This window comes from Phyllostomus discolor, chromosome 6, assembly GCF_004126475.2.
Source record: "Phyllostomus discolor isolate MPI-MPIP mPhyDis1 chromosome 6, mPhyDis1.pri.v3, whole genome shotgun sequence".
NCBI lineage: Eukaryota > Metazoa > Chordata > Mammalia > Chiroptera > Phyllostomidae > Phyllostomus > Phyllostomus discolor.
In genome coordinates, this window is record NC_040908.2 from 159,348,846 (window position 1) to 159,375,871 (window position 27,026).

Sequence of the window (27,026 nt, forward strand, 5' to 3'; positions counted from 1 at the left end):
AGTGGGATGGGTTACAATTCCCCACTGTACAATTATTATTTTCTAAAACTGGGGAAAGAGTCAAAGAGTTCAGACCAATTGTCCAAGGTTGCACAGCTAATAAAGGAAGGAGATGGAATTCAAACTCAGGCAGTCTTGGTCCCAGAGTCCTGAGTCCTAACAAAAACACGCCACTGCCTTTGTTTGAGATCCACAAATGTGTGTCTATGAGTGTTCCTGTGTTTGAACATCATCTCAGTGGTCTCTAAAGGCCAAACAAGTGTCTGAATCATGCTGAGTTTCCAGGATTGACCTACATCTTTGTAGAAAATGTCAAGGTCTGTCAAAGTAACAGTCATATTCTCAGTTTCATACTGCAAGAAATACATGAAATGTCAGCAAAAGAAAGCCTGATGTCCTTCCCTTTTGACATTTAATAAAGCATTTATTCTTATTTTCTTAATTTTAATATTTTGAAGGTTTCACATCCTTTACTGAAGACTTTCTTGGAGGCACCTTTCACCTCTTTGTTTCTGAGACTGTAGATGAGAGGGTTCAACATGGGAATCACCACCGTGTAAAATACAGATGCCATTTTGTCCGTGTCCAGGGAGTGGTTGGATTTGGGCTGCAGGTACATAAAGATCAAGGTACCATAGAAAATAGTAACAGCCACCATATGGGAGCCACAGGTAGAAATGGCCTTGCGTCGCCCTTGGGCAGAGCGCATCCTTACAATGGCAGAGATGATAAAGGCATAGGAGATGAGGACAATGGAAGAGGAACAGATCATATCAAAGCCAGCAAAGGCAAAGATCATAATCTCCTTCATGTGTGTGTCTGAGCAGGACAGAGCCATGAGGGGAATGTCATCACAGTAAAAATGATTGATGACATTGGGGCCACAGTAAGTTAGACGGAAGGTGAGAATGGTATGGAACAGGGCAACCAGAAAGCTGTATATGTATGGAACTGCCACCAGCTGAACACAGACCCGTCTGGACATCACCGTTGAATAATGCAGCGGACTACAGATGGCCACATAGCGATCATAGGCCATAGAAGATAGAAGGAAACACTCAGTAATCATGAAAGTGAGAAAACAACCCAGTTGAATGGCACAGGCATGGAAAGAAATGGTGTTATATTGCACAACAAAATTCACCATCATCTTCGGCGTGATAGCAGAAGAGTAACAAAAGTCAACAAAGGCCAAGTGACTGAGGAAATAATACATAGGTGTGTGGAGTCGAGCATCAGTTTGGATTAAGGTTATCAATCCAAGGTTACCCAGCACTGTCACCAGATAGATGAGTAAAAACACCACAAAGCATGGGGCCTGAAGCTCTGGCTGGTCTGTAATTCCCTTGAGAACAAATTCAGTGACATAAGTGATGTTAACTTCCATCATTTATTGTGGCAGGTATTGTTGCAAGTTGAAGAATAAAAAGGACACTTGTCATGGCCCCAGCCAGCTTTGGGGAAAGGTGATCACTTGTGTCTTTTCACCTTAAATCATGTCCTCCTGTGGCCGGAAATGCACCTCAGCTCTCTAATGACAGGGGAGACTGGCCCAGGGAGAGGAGTCTTTTACTCTCAAAATGGTCTTCTTAACAGCTATTTTGCTTTGCAATTTTAGAAGATAAGGAAAGATGTTGGTTAAAAGTTGAATACTATCTGAAAAAAATCTCATGAGGCAACTAACACTAATATTTCAGTGTTTTTTGAAACTATATTTATGCATATATAAATATGGCAGTGCAAAAATGTGGAATTCATAAATGAAACTATATGATTTCCTTGTGTTTCAATTTTGTGCATCTTCCCACAGCTTTAAAATATACCAAAATAATCTGACTTACCCATTTTATTATATCTCATTCCCAGTTATATAGATTAAGTACTTTATACTTTACACTTTACAAGTTAAAACAATTAGCTTGTTGCAAATATGTGAAAACATACAATTTTATTTACATAGGAATTCAAGAGACTTATGATTTCTGTTCAATTCAAAATCCGCATTTTGAAACTGGTTGCCCAATGAGTTAATCACATAATTTTTCAGTTTGCTAATTATTTTAAATTTCATGTAGATAAGCATCTTTCTCTTTATATATGTCCATCTTTTTCAAGGGCTTCAAATTTCCAAAGCACTTACTCTAGTAGGTTGTACTTTTTAGTAAACACATCCTAAGGAAATATCCAGTTGTCAGCACAATTGTATGGAAACATAAATATGTAGGTGAAGTTCTTGATGGGTGCTTCCAAGTAATTGTAATTATTTGTTTTTTCTGCCAGCCCTGAAAAAGATTAGTCTCATTAATCCCACATTAGCCTCTGTGAATTTTACTTTAGCTCCTGGCTTTATTTTCCACAAAAAGCATCCACAAAATATGAACAAAGAAAAGGTTTGAGAGGTCACAATATGTAATTCATTCACATTTCATATTTTATTTACACTAGTATGATTATTTCTGTTGCAAATGAATGCAAGCACTCAGTCACAGAGAAGAAGAAAATGGTCATTGGGAAACCTCCTCTCTCCTGCCCTCTACTTAATTAGTTAAGGTGTTTCCTGGTTCACTCACAGTCTAGCATTATTCGGGACCTGCCCTATACTTTATCAGGGTCTACGTGACTCCTTCAAGCCAAGCATTGTGAATTCCAGGGCTCACCAAGCTGGGCTTTACACCAGAGCTCACCAGTGGCCTGCAGAGGCTCACGGTCTGCCACCAGCATACTGTATGTGTGCAGACATGGTGCCTTCCACTGACAGATGCACCCAATGTGCATCCCACAACAAATACAAGTGACACAGCATGATATTGAAAAAAGGTTGTGAAGTACTGATTTGACTTTGATCACCTTAGATCCCTGTTTGAGACCAAACATTTTTTCTGAGAAGCAATGTTAGGGAAAGCAAATATCAATAGATTTATGTTTTATTTCAAGACTCAAAAATTATAGTGAATATCCATTCTTTTTCTAACAGAAAAATCTTTTATCTTATGCTTGGGGTTTTGCAAAGGCCAAGGATGGACTTTAAAAACCACTGTTTCTGGCACTTAAGTGTAGAGCTACTCATACATATCCTTTTCTTCATCAACCTTTCCCCTAATGGTTTTAGCAGCCATTAATGTTCTTTGCCTGAATTGATCATTTCAACAGGCATTGGAAAGTAGTGTTTGCATTCTTCTGATACTGCACCAAGGCATTTTACTTGAGTGAAAGAAGGAGTAAATGTAAAGCCATTCTTGGTAACTCACCCTCAAAAGAAAATTTTAGACAGGAAATGTTATCTGCCCTTTTACTTCTCCTTCACAGCCATGTAGTAACTCTGGGTTGTGGGGACCACTGCAGGATGGAGGGTAATTCTAAGAGGTTACCTGACAAACAAAATATGAGGATGTATAAGAGGTGTGTGTATGTGTGTGTGTGTGCTTGTAAGACAGAGGGAGTTGGAGATTGATGGAGTAGCAGTATAAATTACAAATAGAGATCCTTTACAAAGTACTATAAAGCAGAGAGTGTGAGAGTGAAAAACGCAGTTATGGTATTAGAGGTATCATCTCCAAGAGCAGACTGATTCCATTTAACACCACAGCTCATCAAAGAGCGAGGTTTCCTACGGGAAGCTAGGGTAGAGTGGAGGTGTGGCAATCCACTCAGTAGACAAACAGCACATAAACTCCATATGACTCACCTGCTTAGCCATGATCCTTGCTCCCTATGAGCTCATTCTGTAGTTGTGTGGGTGATTTATTAGTTCCTAGTTTCCTTGGGATCTAAAAATTGAACCTCTAGAGATATCTGAAAGCTGTAATATTTTCTTTCCTGTTTTTCTCAAAGTGTGATGAGCTTGACAAATTATAACAAGGTTCTTTTTCATTGTTTAATTATCTGTTTATGAAGGAACCATACTCCATGTATACCAGGCTATTCCTGTGAAGGGAAACCAGGCTATACTACTGAAAACAACAAAAAAAGGCCACAAACCTTTGTTTCTTTAAATAAGAACTCAAATTTTGGGAAAGGACAAGATTAGCACTTCAATCCTGAGTAATGTACTTAGGAGACCTTGGACAATACTGAGCCTCTTTTTTATGCCTCAGTTTCCTCAACTGTAAAATCAATGGAAATGTGCATCTGTTATTTTTTGTGAATATTGAATGAATTAATATATGTGAAGGCTTCTATAAACTCTATGGTAATTTGAAAATGTTCAAAATATATTTGCTTTTAAAAGTAAGAGCAATCAGACACATAAATAAAGCCAATCTCTTCCACAAATGTACCTAAAAAACAAATCTGCTTGTATTATAGTTTCAGACTCTGTCTTGGTGAATCTATATGAAAGTGATATTGTGTTTTTATTCATGGTAAAGTCCAGTTTCTCATTAAATTTCAAACTAGAAAACCATTTGAAAATCTGGAGAGCATTATGCCAAGTGAAATAGGCCAGGCAGTGAAAGACAGATACCTTATCATCTCACCTATAAGTGGAACCTAATCAACAGAACAAAGAAGCAAGCAAAGTATAAATGGAGACACTGAAATAAAGAAGCAACTGATAGTAACCAGAGGTGTTGAGGAAGAGGGATAATGGGGGATAGAAAGAGGAAGGTCATGAAGGAACATATATAAAAGGCCCATGGACAAAGCCAAAGGGGGAGCGTATTGAGGGTGGAAGGTTGGGGTGAGTGGGGCAGGGGAAAGTCACAGAGGGACATGGAGACAACTGCACGTGAACAACAATAAAAAAAAATAAATACAATCTAATATATATCATATATACCAGATATATGTCTGTTGAACCAAATTCATAGCAGTTGCCAAAATTCATTGAAAAGCTGTTTCCAGCTTCTAATTTTTCACATTCATTTGATCTTTCCCATCCAGTTTTCTTTCTCCACCCCTGAAGCCAGTTCTTTATAGCTTGCCTATTATGTCATTGATAAATATAATAAACATTTTTTAAAATGTACATTCCTCTGAAATTTGAAAATGTGTATTGTCTCATGTCTTGTCATTTGTGATGCCACACTTTCTTTTTTTAATGGTGGCAAGAATATTAACATGAGATTTACCCTCTTAACAAATTTGAAAGTACACAATATTGTTAACTCTACAAAACATTTTGTATGACAGGTCTCTATAATGTCTTCATCTTATATAACTGACCCTTTTTATCCATTGAACAACTCTCACTTTCTTCTCCCCCAGTCTCTGGAAACCACCATTCTGTTGTGTCTATGAGTTTGACAATTTTCAATACTTCATATAAATGGAATAATACCATATTTTTCATTTGGTGACTGGTTTATTTTACTTAGCATAGCATCCTCCAAGTTAATCCGTGTTGTCACATGTGGCATAATTCCTCCTTTTTTGAAAGCTGAATGATATTTTATTATAGGTACATACCACATTGTCTTCATCCATCACCTATTGATGGATATCTAAATTGTTTCCACATCATGGCTATTGTGAGCAATGATGCAATGAATATGAAATGGGAATATTTTCCACAACATGATTTTAATTCTTTGGATACATATTCAGAACTGCACAGTGGAAAGAACTGATATAGTGGTTCTATTTAATACTATTTTGAGGAACTTCCATACCATTTTCCATAGGGGCTGAGACAATTTACATTTCCACAAACAGTGCGTAGATTTCAGTGTTTCCACATCCTCACCAACATTTAGCATTTTTAAATAATAGCCATACTAACTGGTGTGATGTGATTTCTTATTGTGCCTTTGATTTGCATTTCTCTCATGATTAGTGATGTTGACCATATTTTCATACACCTGTTTGCCATTTGCAGTCTTCTTTGGAGAAATAGCTATTCAAGTCCTTAATTGGATTACATGGGTTCTTTTGCTGCTGAGTTATAGGAGTTCCTTATATGTTTTGCACATTAACCACTTATCAGATGTATGAGTATATTAAAAATATATTCTTCCATTCTGTAGGTTACCTTCCAAATCTGTTTAATTGTGTCTTTTGCATGCAGAGAAGCTTTTTAGTTTAATGAAGTCCTGTGTGTCTACTTTGTTTCTGTTCCTTCTATTTGTGGTGTCATATCTAAGAAGTCACTGCCATGCCCAGAGCCATGATTTTTCTCTGTATTATTTTCTAGGAGTTTTACAGTTCCAAGTCTTACATTTAAGTCTCTAGTTCACTTTGAGTTGCTTTCTGTATAGTGTTAGATAAGCATTCAGTTTCATTCTTTTGCATGTGGACATACAGTTTCCCCAACACCATTTGTTAAAGAGACTGTCCGTTTTTCATTATTCATCTAGGCATCCTTGTCAATAGTCAGTTAACTAGATGTTTGTGGGTTTATTTCTGGGTGCTTTGTTCTGTATTATTGATCTATATGTCTGTTTTTATGCCAATATCATATTATTTTAATTATTGAATCTTTGTAATATATTTTGAAATCAAAAATTTTATTGCCTTCAGCTTTATTCTTGTTTCTCAAGATTCTTTAGCCATTCAGGGTCTTTTGTTGTTCCATATGAGTTTTAAGATTATGTAAAATGCCATTGGGATTTTGGTAGAGATGACATTTTTGTTGTTTTTCTCTTATCACACTGAGTTACTGTTTGTCTCTACTTTTCTGCTATTATTTCTTCTAGTTCCTCCTCTCTTTCAGAATCATTTTTTATGCCACAACATCAATTATCAATGAATTTCAAATTTATTTTTTTATCTTAGATATCTCCTTTCAGTTTTAGTTTTATATTCAAATGTCTAGATATGAGTTTCAGTTGGATGTCTTAAAACACCTCAAGTTCTATATGCCAAAGACCAGATTCTCAAATCTGATTTTCATCCTGTGTGCTTCATCTTGGTGAATGCTGCCATGCAGATCAAATAATAATACTCATCTTTGAACTTTTTACATTTCCTTTCAAATCTTGTGTTTATTTTACTTTTTAGATATTGTCATTTTTCTGACTTTTAATCTCTATTACCACTCTCCAATCTCAGTATCATTTCTTGTACTGAAATTTATCAGATGTGATTTAAGGCAAATTATTTAAATTCTGTGAGCATCTCATATGTAAAAGGCAACAACATTTTGCATAGGCCACCACATTTTGTGAAGAAGAGTGATATAATATACATAGACCCTTTTAGTACCTTGCTTGGCACATAGCAATTGCTCAGTAAATTCTAGTCAGTGCTGTTATTATTGTTTATATTACCATTCTGCTCATAATCATTAGAATATGCAGCTTTCAAAATGATTTAATATCCAGTATAGACTTATGCATCAAAATTGCCCTGGGCTGTAAGTAGTATTGTCACTTTTCAGGCTCGAGGCTCGGAGTTTATGACTTTCCCCAGAGGACATGGGTTGATGGTAGGAGAGCCAGAGCACAAATGTAGATCTGGCTTCAAATCCTCTTCTCTTCCCACGATACTATCTTCTCTCCCAAAGGAAGATGCTTCACGGTAGAGCATATGACCATCCCTGAGGAATCAGATAATTAACTCCATACACTCAAAGTAAATGCAAATTCATTAACCTTAAAGTAAAACTTTCTGTTTGTTGAAATTGGTTTTGGTTAATATGTCCCCATGAAAAAACTGAGAAGCGTCGTTTTAATAAGGCCCCTTGAAACTGATTAGCAAGGAAACTCACTTTCAGCAATTGCAGTGGGGAATTTTGTTTGCAGTAAAGAGTATTGTAACAAGACCCAGAGAGACAGTTTCATCATCCACACTTTTGCAAACTCTGACTTCAGTTTCTCTTTACTTAATGATCAGCATTTTCTTTAATTAAAATCAACAGATGAAGAATGGTAGCTAGTGGAAATTATACTTTTCTCAATTTTCCCAGATACTTGAAACTTTTGCATCCTGACTAGAAATGCAAACACTGACCTAATTGCTTCCATATTACATAGTACGGGCAGGCAGTGGGCACTGGGGAACTTCTAAATTCTGTGATGAGATAACTGCATGTAAACCAGTCCCAAACAATTTGGAAATATAATTACTGATTAATTTTTTTTCAAATACTGTGTCCAACTACTACTTTGTTCACAGTTAAGGTTTTTGACATAAGGAAACCTTTACTAAAGACATGCAAAAGTCAGCTAGGTCAAGTCCTATTCAAATGTAAATAGAATAGAAATATCACATGTCTGGCACACATTCTAGCAATAAAAGATAACATGTGCCATGTGTACCCAGTTTGGGTGGAGGTGATGCTTTGCTATTTGCAATAATTAGGCAAAGAATTGGTTTCTGCAAACCTCCAGAATACAGGTTATGAAGTGAACTATGACAAAATGCTTATGACTGCAGTTTGATTATTTTTCAGAAATACAGTAAGATACAAGAATCTCATCACAATAGAAATACTATATTAAAATATATCAAATCAAGTCACTCCAGTAAAAACAAATATAATAAAGTTGCTTGCAAAAATATCAAATTTATTATTTAAAAGCACCAAGAAAATAATTGCATATGTGTATGTATTTAAATAAACCTAAAGAAATACAAAGGAAAGCATATGCAGAGGATTGTTCATATGTCGACATAGGAATTAAGTATCAAAAATTTAGTGAAGAAAAAAAGTGTATGTGAATTAAGTCAGGAATTCAAAATAAAAGTAGAAACAACTAAACAGGAGTTTCTTTTTAGCTACTTTATCTGTGGCCCCTGACACAAACTGGGGATTGAGTACATCATAGTTAAATAATAAATGCATTTTACAGGAAGTTTTTGGCAATTTGACTCCCAACAGTGCCAAGTTCATTGTATTAAACTGGTTCCCTTTATATATATATATTTATTTATTTAATCATTAGTAAAATATAAATTTCATTTCTATGTATATAAATTATATATGTATATATAAGTTATATGTATCTATATTATATGTATGTATACACACATGAATTTGTGTATATATTTAATCACTAGTAAAATAAAAAGTTTACTACTAATACTCATTTTATTAATGATTAAATAAATACACATAAAAGAGAAAACACCATTTTTAAAGAATGAGCTTGGCAAAGTGAAATACACATATCCATTAAAGGTAGCGCACAAAGTTCATGCACATCCAGCGCTGTTGGAAGTTAAGTTGCGAAAAGCTTGTTGAGAGATTTATTTATTTGAGAGTCGGCGACTGACTGAGTCCCCAGTTTGTGTCAGGACCATCAATAGATAAAGCCACTATAAAGAGATGAAAACCCCTGCCTACCCAATATAAAACAGACACAGCAAATTACACAAGCAAAATATATGTGTAAGTGATATGGAAGGGGAAAAAGAGGAAATTGGGGAAGAGAGGGAGTAATAATAGTAATTCGTGCTTTGTAACACTTACGATAGATCATACATGATTCTAGCTCTTTACACTCTTTAACTCATTTAAACCTCAAAACAGCACTTGAGGCAGTTACTACATTGTTTTAAAGATGATGGCAGCAAGACACAGGATGTTATGTGACCCAGATAATCTTCACCTCTGCAGAAGGGCCCAGGGGTGAAGAAGGCATGAGATTAAAAAAAAAAAAAAAGCATTCCAAGTAGAGGGAACAAATAGAAATATCTAAGGCTGGCGTGCCCAGGAGTACTATAAGTCAGTGTGGATAGAAGGATGCAAATAGGGATGTAGGGATTAAGATCATTGAGGTCAGAAAGCCTACCGATGTCCAAATGCTTCTGGATCTTGTGGGCCCTAGAAAGATTTGTGGATTTTACTTGGGATGAAATCCACAACCATTGCAAGATGCTGTACCAGGGAGTGAGATAATATAACTTTACTGTCTAATTTATTATTTAAAATAATTACTCTTTTAAAAAATCAACTGGAGAGGGCAAGGATGCATACAGCAAATTTACTTACAAGGAAGGTAGAAACAGTACATTGAACGATGACATCAGAACCCCTCTGACTCAGACCGCAGGGAAAGAAAAGGGACAAGTGTAAACAAATGGTGACAATATATTAGAAGTGGTTTCAATACTTAAATCACTTGCCATTTATTTTTGCTTTTCTCTGTTTTCATTATACAAATTATATTCCATACACATCACCAAAGACTAGTGATTTCACAGTGAGATTATTCTAGTTCAAATATGAACTAACTTTACCTTTGTTTTTATAGGCTGATATTTGGATATTTCTAATCACAAGGGCAGTAACCTTGGGGCAGTCATGTCTGGGGAGCCTTAGGCATTAATACTCTAGGGAATAGGGACTCAGTCTGTCAAGGCCTGTGTCACACATTCACATCCCCTCCCTATCCCAGAGAGTCACTGGGGAGGAGACCCCTGTGGAAACAGTCAGGGGGAGATTTCTCCCACAACCAAGTAGGTTAACAGGTCGTTTCCACAGCCCCCTTGCCTCAAGTCACCCACCATTTTTTCCTCTAAAAAGAAAGTAGATGACCCTGTCTTACTCTGCTCCAACTAGTAAAGCTGACATCTATTCTATCCACCAGAATGAAATAACCTTCGTAACTCTCCCAAAATGTTTCCCTCACTGGCCCCTTAAGACTTAGGCACTTTTTTTTGGAAGAAAAAAACTTTTTTTAATCTGTTAATAAAACTTCAGAAGCCAATTCCTGTGGAAGAAGAGCATTTGTGTGTGTGAGAGAGTTGCCTCTCAGGTGAAAATTTGGGTGGTTTAAAAAAAATGTGTATCAAACAGACATTCACAGGTGAAATGATATGCAAAAATGGAAGCTAGTCTTTTCAAAATTTGAAATTGATGAGGGTGTATATGTTTTCATGTTTTTCTTTTTACTATGGATGTAGAAGGAAAGAAAATTAACTGGTTACAGTATGTGTGCAAAGAACTTCAATGCTAAAACTTCATTAATTGCTTATAAAACATCAAAAGTGATGTTTATCGTGCAAGACTGCAAGTAGGGCCAGAGTCAACATGTTCCTATGTCTGGAAGTGGAAAAATGCTGGCCAGGCCAGTACTTCCTCAGTTCCCCCTTTATTCTACACCAAGATAGTGAGCTGTGGTTCCAATAGCTGTGTTTAGATGCCAGTTCAGAAAGACAAGACAGTTCAACAATTTCATCCAAACACTCCTCCCACAAAATAGGCTTTGGCTCCACCAACAAGAAAGTAAATGGATAAGAGAGAAAGTTGTTTCATGTCAGATTTTATGTGTATGCATGTATGTGTGTATTTGTATATACACATACGTGTGTGTGTGTGTGTGTGTGTGTGTAGAGAGAGAGAGAGAGATTGATTTTGGAGAACACACTAGGTATAAATTATATTATTAAATTGAGTCAATAGAAGGAGAAGAGAATTTCTGAGCACTTTCACCAAACTGTTAAAAAACGTTTCTTTTTGGACAATATTTTTGGGAAAAGAAGGGGGGTATTCTTTCTATTTATACACTTTTTTTTAAGATTTCACTTATGAAGATTTTTAATGAGGTCCGAAGGGATACCATTTTGACCTGTATTTATTACATTGGAATGCATGCTCTGTGCAACAGCATTTAGTTAACAGTGTTTCCTATCTGGGTGATTCAGTCCAGCTGCTAAAAACTTGGTTTAAGCTGCAAGAAACAGAACCAAAACATTGAACATGAGTAGAAAGAACTGGAATCAAATGACAGTTTCAAATTATGTCAACCAAAGGTTTAATAGCACAAAGGTCAGATTTTAAATATCAGAAAGCTTATACTGATCTATTTTTTATTATAATGAGGGCAGGAAAACCTTTAGTCATAAATATTTAACCCTGTTAACATCAGGGAATTTATACTACAATCTAAAACAAAAAATAAGGGTAATTAAACAGATTGTTGAAATACAAACCTTATTTACTATAAAACAATACATACTGAGGACAAATCTTATGATTGTATTGAGATAGTAGTTGAAGATCCTGAAAACAATTTCATTTTTAAAAATCCATGTGTAAGCCCTGGTTGGCATAGCTCAGTGGATTGAGCATGGGCTGGGAACCAAAGTGTCCCAGGTTCGATTCCCAGCCAGGGTACATGCCTGGGTTGCAGGCCATGACCCCCAGCAACCGCACATTAATGTTTCTCTCTCTCTCTCTATCTCCCTCCCTTCCCTCTCTAAAAATAAATAAATAAAATCTAAGAAAAAAGACATTTAAAAAATCCATGTGTACATAACACTATAGAATACTTTTTTGGTAAATCAGTGTCTATCAGCTTCCTGTATTCATAGAAAAGAGATGAATTCTTACTTGTTCTTTCTCTCATGAAATATATATGCAAAATATATCATAGGAAACTATGTTTGATTTCAACAAGAGTGCCTCCAAATTAACATTTTCTATCTAAACTTATTTATTAGTTTTCCAATGACTACACTTAGCACAATCTTGTATACACTGTGAATGACATTAATATTCAGATTCAATAATATGGTTGCATATAGAAGATGAAGTAAGCTAACCATTCAAGTCTATTCTTGGGGTAAAGCATCACTGTATTAGTTTAAGCCTTTAATCATGTGTAAGAGGTGTCTTTAGAAAATCTTTTTCGAGCTAGGACTTTTATGCCTGGGCATTTATAATAGGTAGCAACACACCACAAAAATAACTATTGTAGTTTCACTTCCCCAAGTTTGCCTTAATGATTGCTTTGTTGACTGCCTCTTTCACATCCTTGTTTCTCAAACTGTAGATCATAGGGTTCAACATAGGGATCACCGTGGTGTAAAATACGGCCACTATTTTCCCCTGCTCCACAGATTCTTCGGTAGGCCGCCTAAGATACATGAATATGAGAGTCCCGTAAAACATGGTAACAGCTGTCAAGTGGGACCCACATGTGGAGAAGGCTTTCTTCCTTCCATCAGCAGAGCTCATGCGTAGCACAGCTATGACAATGAGGGTATAGGAGACGAGGACCACTGAGAGGGAATATGTGAAGTTAATTCCAGCGATCACAATCATTGTGTATTCTTTGATGTGGATGCCCCCACAGGCAATCTTGATGAGAGGAGGGTCTGCACAATAGAAGTGGTTGATTTCAAAGTTTCCGCAGAAGTACAAGCCATATGTCCATAGTGTGCATATTAGACTAACAGCGAATCCGTAGACATAGGGCACAGAAATGAGCCGGACACAGACAGTCCTGGACATTTTGCTGCTGTAAAGCAAAGGGTTGCAGATGGCCATGTAGCGATCAAACGCCATCACAGCCAAGACATAGACCTCCACATGGACAAGGGCAATGAAAAAGTAACACTGCACCAGACACCCTGCATAGGAAATGGTTTTTGTCTTTGATAATAAGTTTTCCAGCATTTTGGGGGTGACATTGGAAGAGAACCACACATCCACAAAAGACAAATGACTCAAGAAAAAGTACATAGGGCTCTGAAGCTGGGGACTGATGCTGATCAAAATGATCATACCAATGTTTCCTAGTAGAGTGATTATGTAAACTACTAAGAACACCACAAAAAAAAGAACTTGAAGTTCCTGGTGACTGGTTAGCCCCAGAAGAATAAATTCTGTCACATCCGTGAAATTTGGCATTGTCGTCACATAGACTCAGTCTGTTAAAGTCTGTGGAGAAATTAAAAATAATAGAAAATATAAATGGGTTTGTTGTATTTTTGAAATTTTAAGTCACATTTATCTTTTTTCTAATTCAAATAATCTAAACATTGATGTGAATTTCTCACAATGTCCAAGATAAGAATATATAGGCATAATTGTTTTCTTTAACAGGTGTTATAAGTAGTTACCATCAATATTTATCAGTTTTCTATTTGTAAAAGAAAAAATTACAGTAGTTGCTAATGCATTTTAAAAATAGGCCTTTATATTTTGGGAGATTATGACACTAATGTTAAAATAACAGGGAACACCTGGCTGGCGTAGCTCAGTGGATTGAGTGTGGGTTGGGAACCAAAGTGTCTCAGGTTCGATTCCCAGCCAGGGTACAATACTGGGTTGTGGGCCATGACCCCCAGCAACCGCACATTGATGTTTCTCTATCTCTCTCTCTCTCCCTTCCTCCCTCCCTTCCCTCTCTAAAAATAAATAAATAAATAAATAAAATTTAAAAAAATAACAGGGAACAAATATGACTAAAGTCAGACTGAAGGTTGTCAAAGAATGGTTAAATCCTATTCCATATGGACTGGTTTATTTAAAAAAAGTGTTCAATATTCATATGTACATGGATTTTTGAAAAAATAATTGTAGTCAGAATCTTCAACTAGTGTCTCAACACACTGGTGTTACAATCTAGTTATTAACATATTTGTCCCACTTAAGCCAGCATATGACATCACAGGCTTCCTAATATGAAATTTCTAGTCATATTTTATTTTGTTTAGCTAACGTTATGCTTGTCTGATTGCCACTGTTTGCAGGGGTGAGGTAAGAGGGACTTCACAGCATAGGCTCTCTCAGTTGTACAATTATCTCAGAAAAGGAAACTACAAGTGGTCTAATCACCTAGCACTCACTATCAAAATCACATCAATAAATGTCTTGGGGTAAAGTTTAAGTAACATGTTTTAATGACTAGCATGTCTCATTTCAGGGAACCATGACTTATTATCCATATCTAAGTTTGGTGTCACTGCAAGAAAAAACTCTTCAAACAACATATTCCTGTTTTACTGCTCTTCTCCAAGAACTAAACACTTACCATGAGTTCTCAAGGATCTAAATATAGGATTAGCACAATCTTGAGAATTTAAGCTCTGCACAATAATAGTATTTAAAGGGTATATTGCTGAATTACAAATGGGCCTGTTTGCAATTGCTTACATTAATTTATTTTACAAATATCAAAGCTAATTACATGTCAAATATATTTGTTGCATCTACAAGTAATACTTGTAGATAAAAATATGAGGGTGAACAAAGTGGATAAGAGTCTGCATTCCATTACACTTTATTCTTGTTGAGAATGTATAAGTAATCAATATACAAGTAAGATAATTTAAGGATGGAATTGCTGTGACAGAAGAATAGCTTACTAATAAGATAAGAAGAATCATGGGCACAGACAATGGGGGAAATTGACTTTTGGAGGAGGGGTGGGACAGGTTAGGGGAGAGCAACAGGGAAAACACATGACATGCTTAACTGAACAACAATAAATAAATTTTAAAGAGAAGCATGCTCATTTCTGAATATTGACTTTGCATCCCCCTGTTTTGCCAAATTCACATATTAGGTCGAGTACTTTTTTGATGGAGTCTATTGGGTTTTCTATGTATAGTATCATGTCATCTGCAAACAATGATATTTTTGCTTCTTCTTTCCAATTTGGATGCCTTATTTTTCTTTTTCTTGTCTGATCACTGTGGCTAGGACTTCCAATACTATGTTGAATAGAAGTGGTGAAAGTGAATATCCTTGTCTTGTTCCTGATCTTAGTGAGAAAGCTTATAGTTTTTGCCTATTGAGTATGATGTTGGCTACAGGTTTCTTGCATATGGTCATTATTATGTTGAGATATACTCTCTCTACTACCACTTTGCTGAATATTTGTATCATAAATGGGTGCTGTACCTTATCAAATGTTTTTTTCTGCATCTGTTGATATGATCATGTGATTTTTATCTTTCCTTTTGATGTACTATGTTTATTGATTTATAAATATTGTACCATCCTTGCATCCCTAGGATGCATCCCACTTGATCAAGGAGTATGACCTACTTAATGTATTGCTGAATGCAGTTTGTCATTTTTTTTAACATTTAGCATCTATTCTCATCAGCAATATTGGCTTATAATTTTATTTCCTTGTTGTGTCTTTAGCTGGTTTTGGGATTAGGATGATGCTGGCCTCAAAAAAAAAGTTTCAGAGTTTTCCCTCTTTTTGGATTTTTTGAATAGTCTGAGAAGGATAGGGATTAGCTCTACCTTAAATGTTTTATAAAATTCTCCTGTGAAACCATCTGGTCCAAGGCTTTTGTATGCTGGAGTTGTTTGATTACTGCTTCAATTTCACCAGATATTATTGGTCAGTTCAGGCTTTCTGCTTCATCTTCATTAAGTTTTGGAAAATTATATTTTTCTAGGAATTTTCCCATTTTATACCAACAATGAAATATCATAAACAAAAATCAGGAAAAATCCCATTTGCTATAGCAAAAAGAAAAATAAAGTACCTAGGAATAAACCTAACCAGGAAGTAAATGACCTGTACTCAGAGAACTAAACAACACTGAAGAAAGAAATTAAGGAAGACACAAACAAATGGAAGCATATACTGTGTTCATGGATTGGAACAATCAACATCATCAAAACATCCACCCTACCCAAAGAAATTTATAGATTCAACACAATCCCTATTAAAATTCCAATGACATATTTCACAGATATAGAACAAACATTTCAAAAATGTGTATAGAGTCATAAATGGCCCAAATAGCCACAGCAACTTTGAGGAAGAAGAACAATGTAAGAGGGGTCACAATATCTGATAACAAACTATATTACAAGGCCACAGTAATTAAAACAGTCTGGTACTGACATAAGAACAGACACATAGACCAATGGAACAGAATAGAAAGCCCAGAAATAAATCTATGCCTCTATGCTCAATTAATATTCAACAAGGGGGCAGAAGCATAAAATGGAGTAAAAATAGCCTCTTCAACAAATGGTGTTGGGAGACCTGGACAGCTACATGCAACAAAATAAAACTTGACCACCAACTTACACCATACACAAACTCAAGATGTAGAAAAAACTTAAATATAAGTTATGAAACCATAAAAGTCCTAGAGGAAAACACAAGCAGGAAAATCTCAGATATTTCACATAGCAATATTTTCACTGATATATCCCCTAGAGCAAGGGACATTAAGGAATGAATAAACAAATGGTACTTCATTGAATTAAAAAGCTTCTACACAGCTAAAGAAAACAGCACCAAAATGAAAGGGAATCAACTGTGTGGGAAAATACAGTTGCCAACGATACCTTGGACAAGGGTTTGATATCCAAAATATATAAAGAACTCACATGACTTCACACCATGAAGACAAACAATCCAATTAAAAAATGAGCAAAAGACCTAAACAGACACTTGTCCAAGGAGACCATATAGAGGGCCCAGAGATATATGAAAGAATGCTCAGCATAACTATCCATCTGAGAGATACAAATTAAAACCACAATGAGACACTCTTTCACACCAGTCAGAATAGTCAACATAAACAAATCAACAAACAAGTGCTGGCAAGGTTGTGGAGAAAAGGGAACGGTAGTGCACTTTAGGTGCAAATGTAAACTGGTGCAGCCACTGTGGAAATATTATGAAATTTCCTCAAAAAACTAAAAATAGAGCTGCCTTTTGACCCAGCAATTCCATTGCTGTGATTATACACTAAGAATCCTGAAACACTAATTCAAAAGAACCTATGCACCCCAATGTTCATAGCAGCACAATTTACAATAGCCAAGTGCTGGAAACAGTCTAAGTGCCCATCAGTAAATGAGTGGATCAAAAACTGTGGTACATTTACACAATGGAATACTACACAGCAGAAAGTACTGAGGAACTCGTATCCTTCTCAATAGCATGAATGGAACTGGAGAGCATTATGCTCAGTGAAATAAGCCAAGCAGTAAGGGACAAATACCAGATCATTTCACCTTTAAGTGGAACCTTATCAACAAAACAAATAAGCAAGCAAAATATAACCAGAGACATTGAAGCAAAGAACAAACTGACAGTAACCAGAGGGGAGGGGGAAGGGGAGTAACAAGGGACAGAAGGGGAAGGGTGGTCAAGGAACATACATGAAGGACACATGGACAAAGCCAAAAGGGATCAGGATTAAGGATGGGAATGGGGGTGAGTGGGATGGGGGAGAGTCATGGGGGCAAAATGGAGACAACTGTACTTGAACAACAATAAAAAAATAATAAATAAATAAATTGAAAAATTGAAAAAATTAAAATTCTCCCAAAAAGAAGAAACACACTAAAAGTAAGCAAGGCATGTAGAGCCTAGAAAATGATGAGCAATCTAAAGCTTCTGAAAAGAAACAAAAACACATGTATAACATTCTAAAAAAGGCTAGGAAATAAGGGGAGGCGGAGTACAGACAGACTCATCAAAATGATCTCTCTGAGGAGGTGACCACTGAGTCAGTGAGAAGTAGCCAGCTGTGTAGAAATATGAAGGAAGCAGTGGATGCAAATGCAAAAGCTCAGGAGAGGAAATATTAGCCTGGCATGTTCACAAAGAGTGCTGCTAGAGGCAATCCTTTATATATTAAAAAAACGCATGAATTCTTTGATGATATCATGGCACCTTCCATTATTAGCAGGGCCCATTTGAGAAGTTCATTAATCTCAATAAACTATTTTCTTACCGCTGAAATGCTTAATACATAAATTAAATATATAATACATAAAATGAATTGAGCACCTTGCAGACGAGACACTGCAGCCTCAGTTCTGATCTCAGTTTCCCCTTCCTGTAGAGTTCCATGATTGTATCTCATCTGTTTTGCTCTTTATAAGTGCGGAAATGCTTAGGCAGATGAAAGCTCAGATCAGGGGTTTTTCTGTGTAAACATTACTGACTTCGCTGGAGGATCCCATAATTCTCTAATGAACAGAGTTTCGCTTTGGTTAATGCTACTATTATCTCATTGTCAGTATAAAACATATAAAAGGCATCAAAGTATCAGAAAACATAAATTAATACTACTTCTCTAAGTTTGTTTCAGTCCTTGTGTGATGTGTTTATTTCTCTTCCTCTACACATAATTACTGGCTTTGTGGTAGTAGAGTTTACCTCATTCATCCCGGGGCTCTTTAAAATGCCTAGCTCAGATGTTACATAGAACAAATATTCAGAGATATTCACACATATGATTTCTTCAAAAAGTGTCCAGATACCTAGATCTTCATATAATGTATTATAATATTCCAATATTATTAAAACCCTCTGAGAAAAAATGTTCTAGTGACAAGCATCTCAACTTTATAACATTAGTAAGAATATTCACTTTTATTGAAGGCTCAGGAAACCTCTTGCATGCAAATGTTACAAACAGGTTCTATTAGCACTGTCACTTTACATATGAGGAAACAAGTTCACTGAAAGCCAGGAAAGCCTCCATGGGCCAGACATCTACCAATTGACCGGACTGAAGTACAAGCCAATTAATTTAACTCCAGGGTGGTACCCCCTAATAGCCTTATATTGCTACCTCTCTGATAACCTATTATTCTATTTTTAAACATTAAAAATTCAGTTTGATTATCCTCCAAGACTGAATAAACCTATCCTTTTAATATGAAACCCTGGATGGAAAGAGCTTAGTTTGACCCTAGAACAGGCTGAACTACAGAGATAGTGGACCTCTGCTTCTCCCTATCTTCCCTTGCTTCGGTAATCCCAGAGACCCAGGATCAGATAAGCAAGGCACTTCTGAGGTAGAGCTAGGTTATTGCACAAGCGTGCATCATCTATGAAAACGATTAAAAATACAGAATGTGAAATTTATAAATAAAAAACCAAATTCACTTTTATTAATCTTTCTGGAATTTTTTCATGAAGAAAAATTACTTGTGCAATCGTACTTACTGACACAATATCCTCAAACTTCATTAACGTATATTTTAAAATAATAATGTGCAAATCAATGGAATTTGTAAAGAATAATGAATGAATGAAAAATGAGTAATAATAAATTTTGTACATACTTATTTTAGCAAGATCAGTCTTAGGAAGTTTTGAATAAACTCTGAATAAAAATAAAAATATTTACCAGTAATATAATTTCACAAAATTAAACACTGTAATAACAAATAAATCTACAAATAAGGTTTCAGTCTTCTCTTCAAAATAGGGATAAAAATTAGACTTGCATTCATCTGTATTGCACAGAATACAATTTAAGGACCTACCTTCAACGGAGAAGACAAGCAGATGATAATTTATTACAATTTATAATGGAATCTGGAACATTAATAGCATCTCCCCCCAAGGAACAATCCAGGTAATTATGAAAGAAATAATGATTACAATTCTAGAAACATCTCAGGGGTAGGAGAAGCTAAAGGGTGTTAATTGGAAAAACAATTATTTTAATAAAATTAAGAAATAAAAATTTTTGATACCATAGTACAATCTCTCACTTTCATATTTGTTCTGTCCTCCTTCATTCACACTTTGGTGCTTATGCACGTCAGAAAAATATTCTTGGCTTGCATTATGCAAAACTTTAAGCAGTCACTTTCTTTTCTATTGTATTACAGTTCTAATAAACATCATGTGTCAGGATGCATGATCATAGCAACCCATGCCCTGTGCTTACTTTTTTGTTTGTTTACAGGTGCCAGAAGCATCAAAAGTATAGGTCACTTGGAAACATTTAGGGAGAAAGTATACAATTAAAGGTCTTCATGAAGTAGTCAATTGTAGAGCATTTTGGCTTGTGCAGTTTAGGCTTTTCGGGAAGTCAGTAAAGCATCAACTTTGGTCAGACATATCAGGAATCAAACCATAGTTCTACCACTATAACTACATGACTGTGAAAAAGTAACAATTCCCAAGCTCCATACTTACCTGCAGAGTGAGGAAACTACTACGTTGCAGTGTGACTTAAAGATCTCAGTTGACATATGGATAACTTTCACAACAATGCCTGTTTCACATGACACACTCAAAAAACTGAAATTATGCAATTTCACCTCTAAACACTTTATAAGTATGATCCCACCATCTCTATTGTTGTGACTAATACTATCCATATGTTGAAGAATGAAAATATGCATAGGGGAAGTAACTATGAGATTAAGTGTTTCTACCAGGTTTAGATAGCTACCCAGATGAAGACCCAGAATGCTACCTTGACTTGTTCATAAACTCTAAACTGTATACTACCTCAGTGTAACCTGAAAAATTATAGACATAGTTGTGCTCAAGCAGTTTTCTCCTGAATTCTTCAGTTCCCAAGTACCCAGAATTCCTGAGTTCCTCCTAATTTACTATGGAGAAAATGCATCCAATGAAATTTTCGTACCAGGCTATTATTATATATTATGTACCCTTTTCAGAAAATGTAGTTTTGAAAAGAAGAAAGTGTGTGTGTGTGTGTGTGTGTGTGTGTGTGTGTGTGTGTGTTAGAGACAGAAAGAGCATGAAAGAGTGACAAGGGAAGATGTTGAAATATAACAAAGTTGATAAATGTAGAAATTACTGTAACAATAAAATCGATCTTAAAAAGTGTTTTCTAGAAATATCCTGAATTTTCAGCTAATGTCAAAATTTCTTTTTAAGTTCTGCCAGCTCGTGGAAATTATGAACCAGAAGAAATATTGGACATAATAGCCTGCAACCTAAAAATTAACTAGATGAATAACAGAAATTGAATACTCCAAAGCCACTCACAAATTAACTTTCTAAATTTTCAGTGATCTAATTATTTTAGCTTTCCCTTTCTCTTTTTTTAAACTTGACTTTTCTTGTTGACACTACTACAGATGTCCCCATTTTCCTCCCCTTTGCCCCCTTCCATGCAGCCTCTGCCACCCCCCTTCCCTCAGACAGTCACCACACTATGTCTGTGTGTGAGGATAGGCTCTTTGGCTCATCCCTTCACCTTCTTTCATGCTGTCCCCACCCCCCACACTGTCCACCAACACAAATTAATTTAAAATTTGGAACATGACTTAACATTGATCTTGGGTGCCATCATTCTTCATGTAACATTAAAGTAATTCTCTCAAAAAGTCAGTTGGGAAAGCATTTAGCCTTTGAAAAACAGAAGCAACAAAGGTTATCCAAATTTACCTGCTAACAGATTATGAATACTAAAATGTGTTGGGGACCGCCCTGCCTGGAATCAGAAGCTGTAACCCCTGCCAAGGCTAAGGCTGAGGGAGTGGCCTTGGACCCTAAGCCAGCAAGGAGACAAAAGCTTATCTCCCTGGCAGGAGCGCTGCTTCTGCTGCTTCATTCATAACTGAACCCCAATGCTTGGTCGGTTAGCCAATGATGTATAAGATTCCCCAAAGCGGGGGACCATCTAGGACAGGCATGATCACGTGGGACGCCCCCAAGAAAGGACTTTGGGGGTTACAGTAAAAAGGGGTTATGGACTCTCACCCCTCGGCCTTGACATAGCCTGAGTCCTCATCCTCTGGGAGAAAATCTCCTTATCTCTTGGTTGCCTTAGTTCCCTTGCTCCACCTAAGCCTGAAACAATGACAGGGTGGTGCAGCTCTGTGCTGAAAAGGGCAGGTTCCCTGGGTGATCAGGCCTAAGAAAGAATATGTAAAATCCTGTGAAACCTGCTTTGTTTAGAATGCTCAGTAGAATGATAAGGGTCCAAACAAGAAGTAAGTCTGTTACTCAAAGTTTTACAGCTCTTTGATCCTGACTCAAAATAGGCCCTCAGACTTTCTTGTCATCTATGGTTTGATCCTACTTCCCTGCAATGTTTAATGAGCTTTACCTAAATTTCTATGCAAATGAAACCAATAAAAAGCCTCTCCAGAGGGGGAACGGGGTGCACTCTCTCCCCACCAGAGACAGTGGCCATTTCGTTCCTACTTCCCGACAGGACTTGGTTGTCTCTGTGTATGTTTTTCTCAAGTGTTGATGAGTCATCCACAGTGTTCCAGGGTCACTGCCAGCCAGTGATCGCATCAAAAATGCTTTCATATTATATTGTGAAGTATATTATAACACGGCTTATCAAGAGTTCAACAATAAACGCTTTTAATTTCAAAAGAAATTACTTGTAACACATTCCAAAAGTAATATTACAGAAGTTAGATCTTAAATTCTTTATGGAGCTTATGATTTGTAATCAGAGACACAGCAACACTACAATTTAATCTAAATTAATGGTTTATTTATATGTGAATAGCTTTGAGGAGTTGCCCATGATATATATGTGTGTATGTGGAAATGAGTTCATATGCATTTTGGGTTTCCCTTGGAGAAAATAAGAACAGAAACAGATAATGAAAAATGTTTTTCCTCATGTTGCAACCATATAATTTTATATTTTTTATCTTTGCAGATAAATTTGTAGTTACTTAAATGTGTAGTTTAAATCTGTGAACTACATTTCTGTAGTTATGCATGTCTGCAACAAAACATCACGTTATTTGTGCAGCTACTGAGGACAAAGAGCCTTTAAGGAAGTTCTAGTTGTCAAGTTGTTGCTTCATGCTGGTACTTCACAAAATGAGGCAAAACAGAGATCCCAATCATGTTAACACTATCCTGGCAGGACAGGTTATTGGTAATAAGAAAGAGAACACCCTAAATGTTACTTCTTTCAAATGCAAAAATTATTTTAAAATATTTAAGTACTGTATTGACACAGATGTGCATAATATTCCATGTCAGCATCATTTTAATGTGTTAAGTGGAATCTGGAGATCAGTGCTTTCAAAATGGCCCATCCATCCAGGAGTCCCACCCACTCTTCATTCAGACTGGACACCCTTGGCAGAGGCACATGACACGTGCACAGTGTGGTGTTTGGCAACTTTGGGGATGAATGACAGAAGTCATTAGAATCTGTAAAAGAGAGACATCATGTTGTATCTCTTAAAAACCAAAAAGTTGAATAGGAATTAAATACCATAAGATTGTTATTTTCAAAGTAGTTGTCATTAAACACACCTGCACTTCATATTCAGAAAAGCACTAAACATCACAGAATCTCACAAACTTTACAAGGAATATTGTAAGTTCTCATTCTAAAAAATTAAATAAAACATACTATTTTTTTCTACCCCAGTTTACTCTCTCAATAAGCACATTGATATTTCCCAAATTCATCTAATGCATTTAATAAGATAAACAAAACCAGTTCATTCTAGCTAAGAATTTGGACAATTGCAATTAGTGTGCTAGTGAACTTTGACTCAAATAACCTTTCATTAGTTAATTTATGAAGTTTTAGTTATCCTCACATCTTACATCAACAGAAATGGGTCAATCTACTATTTTTCTTGTAATGTGAGTCTTTCTTTTTTTCTTTTCAATGTACAGTCTCTATCTTCTGTAAAAGGTCTTTAGCTATGTACTAAGCCACAATCTGCTGACAAATATAACATAGAAGACAAAATTCACTCAATTTTATTTTAATTTGTTACACATATTCTGTTCATCACTTTGTTCACAGCCCCTTTCACATCCTTGTTCCTCAGACTGTAGATCATGGGGTTCAGCATGGGGATCACTGTCGTGTAAAACACAGCCACCATTTTCCCCTGCTCCACAGACTCCTCTGTGGGGCGTCTGAGGTACATGAAGATGAGAGTCCCATAAAATATGGTGACAGCTGTCAAGTGGGACCCACAGGTGGAGAAGGCCTTCCGCCTCCCTTCTGCTGAGTGCATTCGTAGAATGGCGATGAGAATGAACAGATAAGAAGTGACAACTACAGTCAGAGAGTATGAGAGGTTAATGCCTCCAAGTATGATCATGGTGAACTCTTTGACAAAGGTCCCAGCACAGGCCATTTTGATGAGAGGTGGGTCTGCACAGTAGAAGTGGTTGATCTCAATTTTCCCACAGAAGTATAAGCCATAAGTCCATAATGTTGCTGCCAGACTAGTCAGAAAACCATATATGTAAGGGAAAGAGATCAGTCGAATACAGACAACCCTTGACATTCTGCTGCCATAGATCAGAGGCTTCCCGATTGCCATGTATCTATCAAAGGCCATCACAGCAAGGATAAAAAATTCTACATGGACAAGGGCGATGAAGAAGAAGCACTGTACCAAACAGCCATTGTAAGAAATAGTTTTTGTCTCTGATAACAGGTTTTCCAACATTTTAGGGGTAACATTGGAAGAAAACCACACATCCACAAATGACAAATGACTGAGAAAAAAGTACATGGGGCTGTTGAGCTGTGGACTGACCTTAATTAACAAAATCAGGCCAATATTGCCCACTAAGGTGATAATGTAGACCACAAGAAAAATGACGAAGAAGAGAATTTGCCATTCCTGATGACTGGTTAGTCCCAAAAGAATAAACTCTGTCACATCAGTGAAGTTGAGCATTTTCCCAGTTCTAGGTCAGTGTTAGTCACAAATCTCTGTGATAACAAAAAGGAAATAAATTTGAAAACCAAGTGTTAATTATTTATTAAGTTATACTTTTATGGAGTCCCACTTTTGTTGTTTTCCTTGTTACATATCTATGACTGCTTTTTCCATTATTTTCAGCAGATCTCTGGTAGTCACTAAGATGAATAAATACATGGGCTCTACTATATAACAGTTACACTAACTATTGTGATTAAAACATGCTAGTATTAAATATTGTGATTAGCCAGATTCCAAGACTACCTTTTAGACATCTCTCCTTTCCAATGCTGGCATGTTTTGGTAGTTTCACATTTTTTAGATATTGATAGAGAGTTATATTTCTCTTTTCATCATAAGTCAAAAATAAATTTTTACACCATCTCTTTGTTATTATAAATATATTCTTCATAAGAAAGCCAATTAATCAAATGAACCATCAGCTACAAATGCCAGATAAAAAAATATTTTTAATCTAATCACACACTTGTACTCAGTTAAACTGAAGTGACAGAAACTAATCACAGTCATCATCAAAACAAAGTTAAAATGGTGAAGCACTTATTCATGTTCATATGTATTCATACATTATACATATTTCCTGTTTACTGACTCTTTTGCATATCACATGTAATTACAGTCTACTAGGTAGAATCTACTGTAGTGTCCTGGAGATTCAAAAATAAGTAAAAACAAGGAGATTAGTGTTACTACTTATAGTGGTATTAGGTAAGTAAATGTTCTGAAACCATGATACACTCTTACAGAGTTACACCAAGGGAAGAAAGTAAGAAATGTTTGACTCTTCTTTTGAGATCCATTGGAGTTATAAGAAAGCTTCCTGGATGTTTTGCAAATTTATTTTCCAATTCTAGGTTGTATCACATGCACCTTTCTCCAGAACAATATTTTACAAATTATTTTCCTAAGAAAATGCTAGTTTCTCTTATAATGTTATTAGGGATTATAAAGAAAAATCCACAAGTGTCCATTCATCAAATAATAATAAGAAATCTTTATATCCTATCCAATCATTTAGAGACACACAATCTACCTAGTAAAATTACACCATGAGAAGTTTTATGGCAAAAAAAATCTATTAATTTTAGTTTAGCTTGCACTGACTTTTCTCAGGAATAGAGGAGAGAGAGAGGGCCCATCAGCCTCAGTGAACATGGAACACAGACTGTAATTCTATCCCATAAGAATCTTGAGACAGCTTTTCAATGGCACAATGAATGTGTGATGGAATGGTGCCGTGCCCTTCAAGGTTAAATATCATTTCTAAGACACAATATTGTTCCAAAAACTCTTGTTTTAACCTCCAGAACTACACTTTGTTCAATTACAATTTGATGGGCCCTATCCATAGGTATCTCTGGGTAGTGACCAGGAAAGACAAGAAGAGGCAACAAGATAAATCTCACTGCCATAGGGAGAATAAACAGATGTGTACACAAAGGTGATGCACTACCTCCCATTCACCTCATTTGGAAAGGAAAGTTTTCTCTGGAGAAAGGAGACTGCTAACAATCAAAGTAGATCAGACCAAGACTGCATAACTCCAGAGTCTCGGGCTACTTAAAGAAAAGTTGAGGCATTAACTAAGGGCTAAAAAATTAGCCCTTAGGCAAATTTTGGGAAGAAAAGGAGGGAAAGGGGGAGAGACAGACAGAGAAAAGAAATGCCCTTCTTTCTTTTGCCCCACTGTCCCAGGCCCAGTCCAGAAGGGTGTCCTGCCTTTAGGTGCCAGGTCTCTGGATCTGAGTCTGTTTTTGTTTCCCAACACCAACATTTCCCAAAAGCTTCCAGCTGAGAGTTTGTTGAAAATGGTTTTGTTTCCATTTGTTATTCTGTCATTAAGAATTACTAGCATTCATGTATTTTGGGCATGATTGCCCAAGGAATGTGTTTCCTCTATCACATCAAGGGAGACATAACATATATTGATGTCATTCTCATTTGGCTTTGATATCTGCCAGGTCTCAGC

General features: G+C 36.2%; 2 protein-coding genes across 2 annotated transcripts; both read right to left on the minus strand.

The window, feature by feature from the left end:
• Positions 1 to 1,590, minus strand: LOC114500011 (olfactory receptor 1038). Its single transcript, XM_028516576.2, has one exon. It carries the CDS (start codon positions 1,388 to 1,390, stop codon positions 431 to 433), a length of 960 nt encoding a protein of 319 aa, XP_028372377.1. The 5' UTR covers positions 1,391 to 1,590; the 3' UTR covers positions 1 to 430.
• Positions 1,591 to 12,126: 10,536 nt separating this feature from the next.
• LOC114499892 (olfactory receptor 5M9) lies at positions 12,127 to 26,608 on the minus strand. The gene is made up of 3 exons (XM_028516401.2): positions 26,522 to 26,608; positions 24,420 to 25,047; positions 12,127 to 13,517 (listed from the first exon to the last, which is right to left on the minus strand). The coding sequence occupies exons 2-3, from the start codon at positions 25,010 to 25,012 to the stop codon at positions 12,584 to 12,586; spliced, it is 1,527 nt and encodes a 508-aa protein (XP_028372202.1). The 5' UTR covers positions 25,013 to 25,047; positions 26,522 to 26,608; the 3' UTR covers positions 12,127 to 12,583.
• Between the last annotated feature and the right edge of the window lie 418 nt (positions 26,609 to 27,026).

What these genes read in the sequence shown, in the direction of transcription:
- LOC114500011 (XM_028516576.2), bottom strand. Translation starts at nt 1,390, where the DNA reads ATGATGGAAGTTAACATCACTTATGTCACTGAATTTGTTCTCAAGGGA.
- LOC114499892 (XM_028516401.2), bottom strand. Translation starts at nt 25,012, where the DNA reads ATGCTCAACTTCACTGATGTGACAGAGTTTATTCTTTTGGGACTAACC. An exon ending in GTCAAAGAGTTCACCATGAT is followed by an intron (nt 13,518 to 24,419) that starts CATACTTGGAGG and finishes CTATGTGACGAC; the next exon opens with AATGCCAAATTTCACGGATG.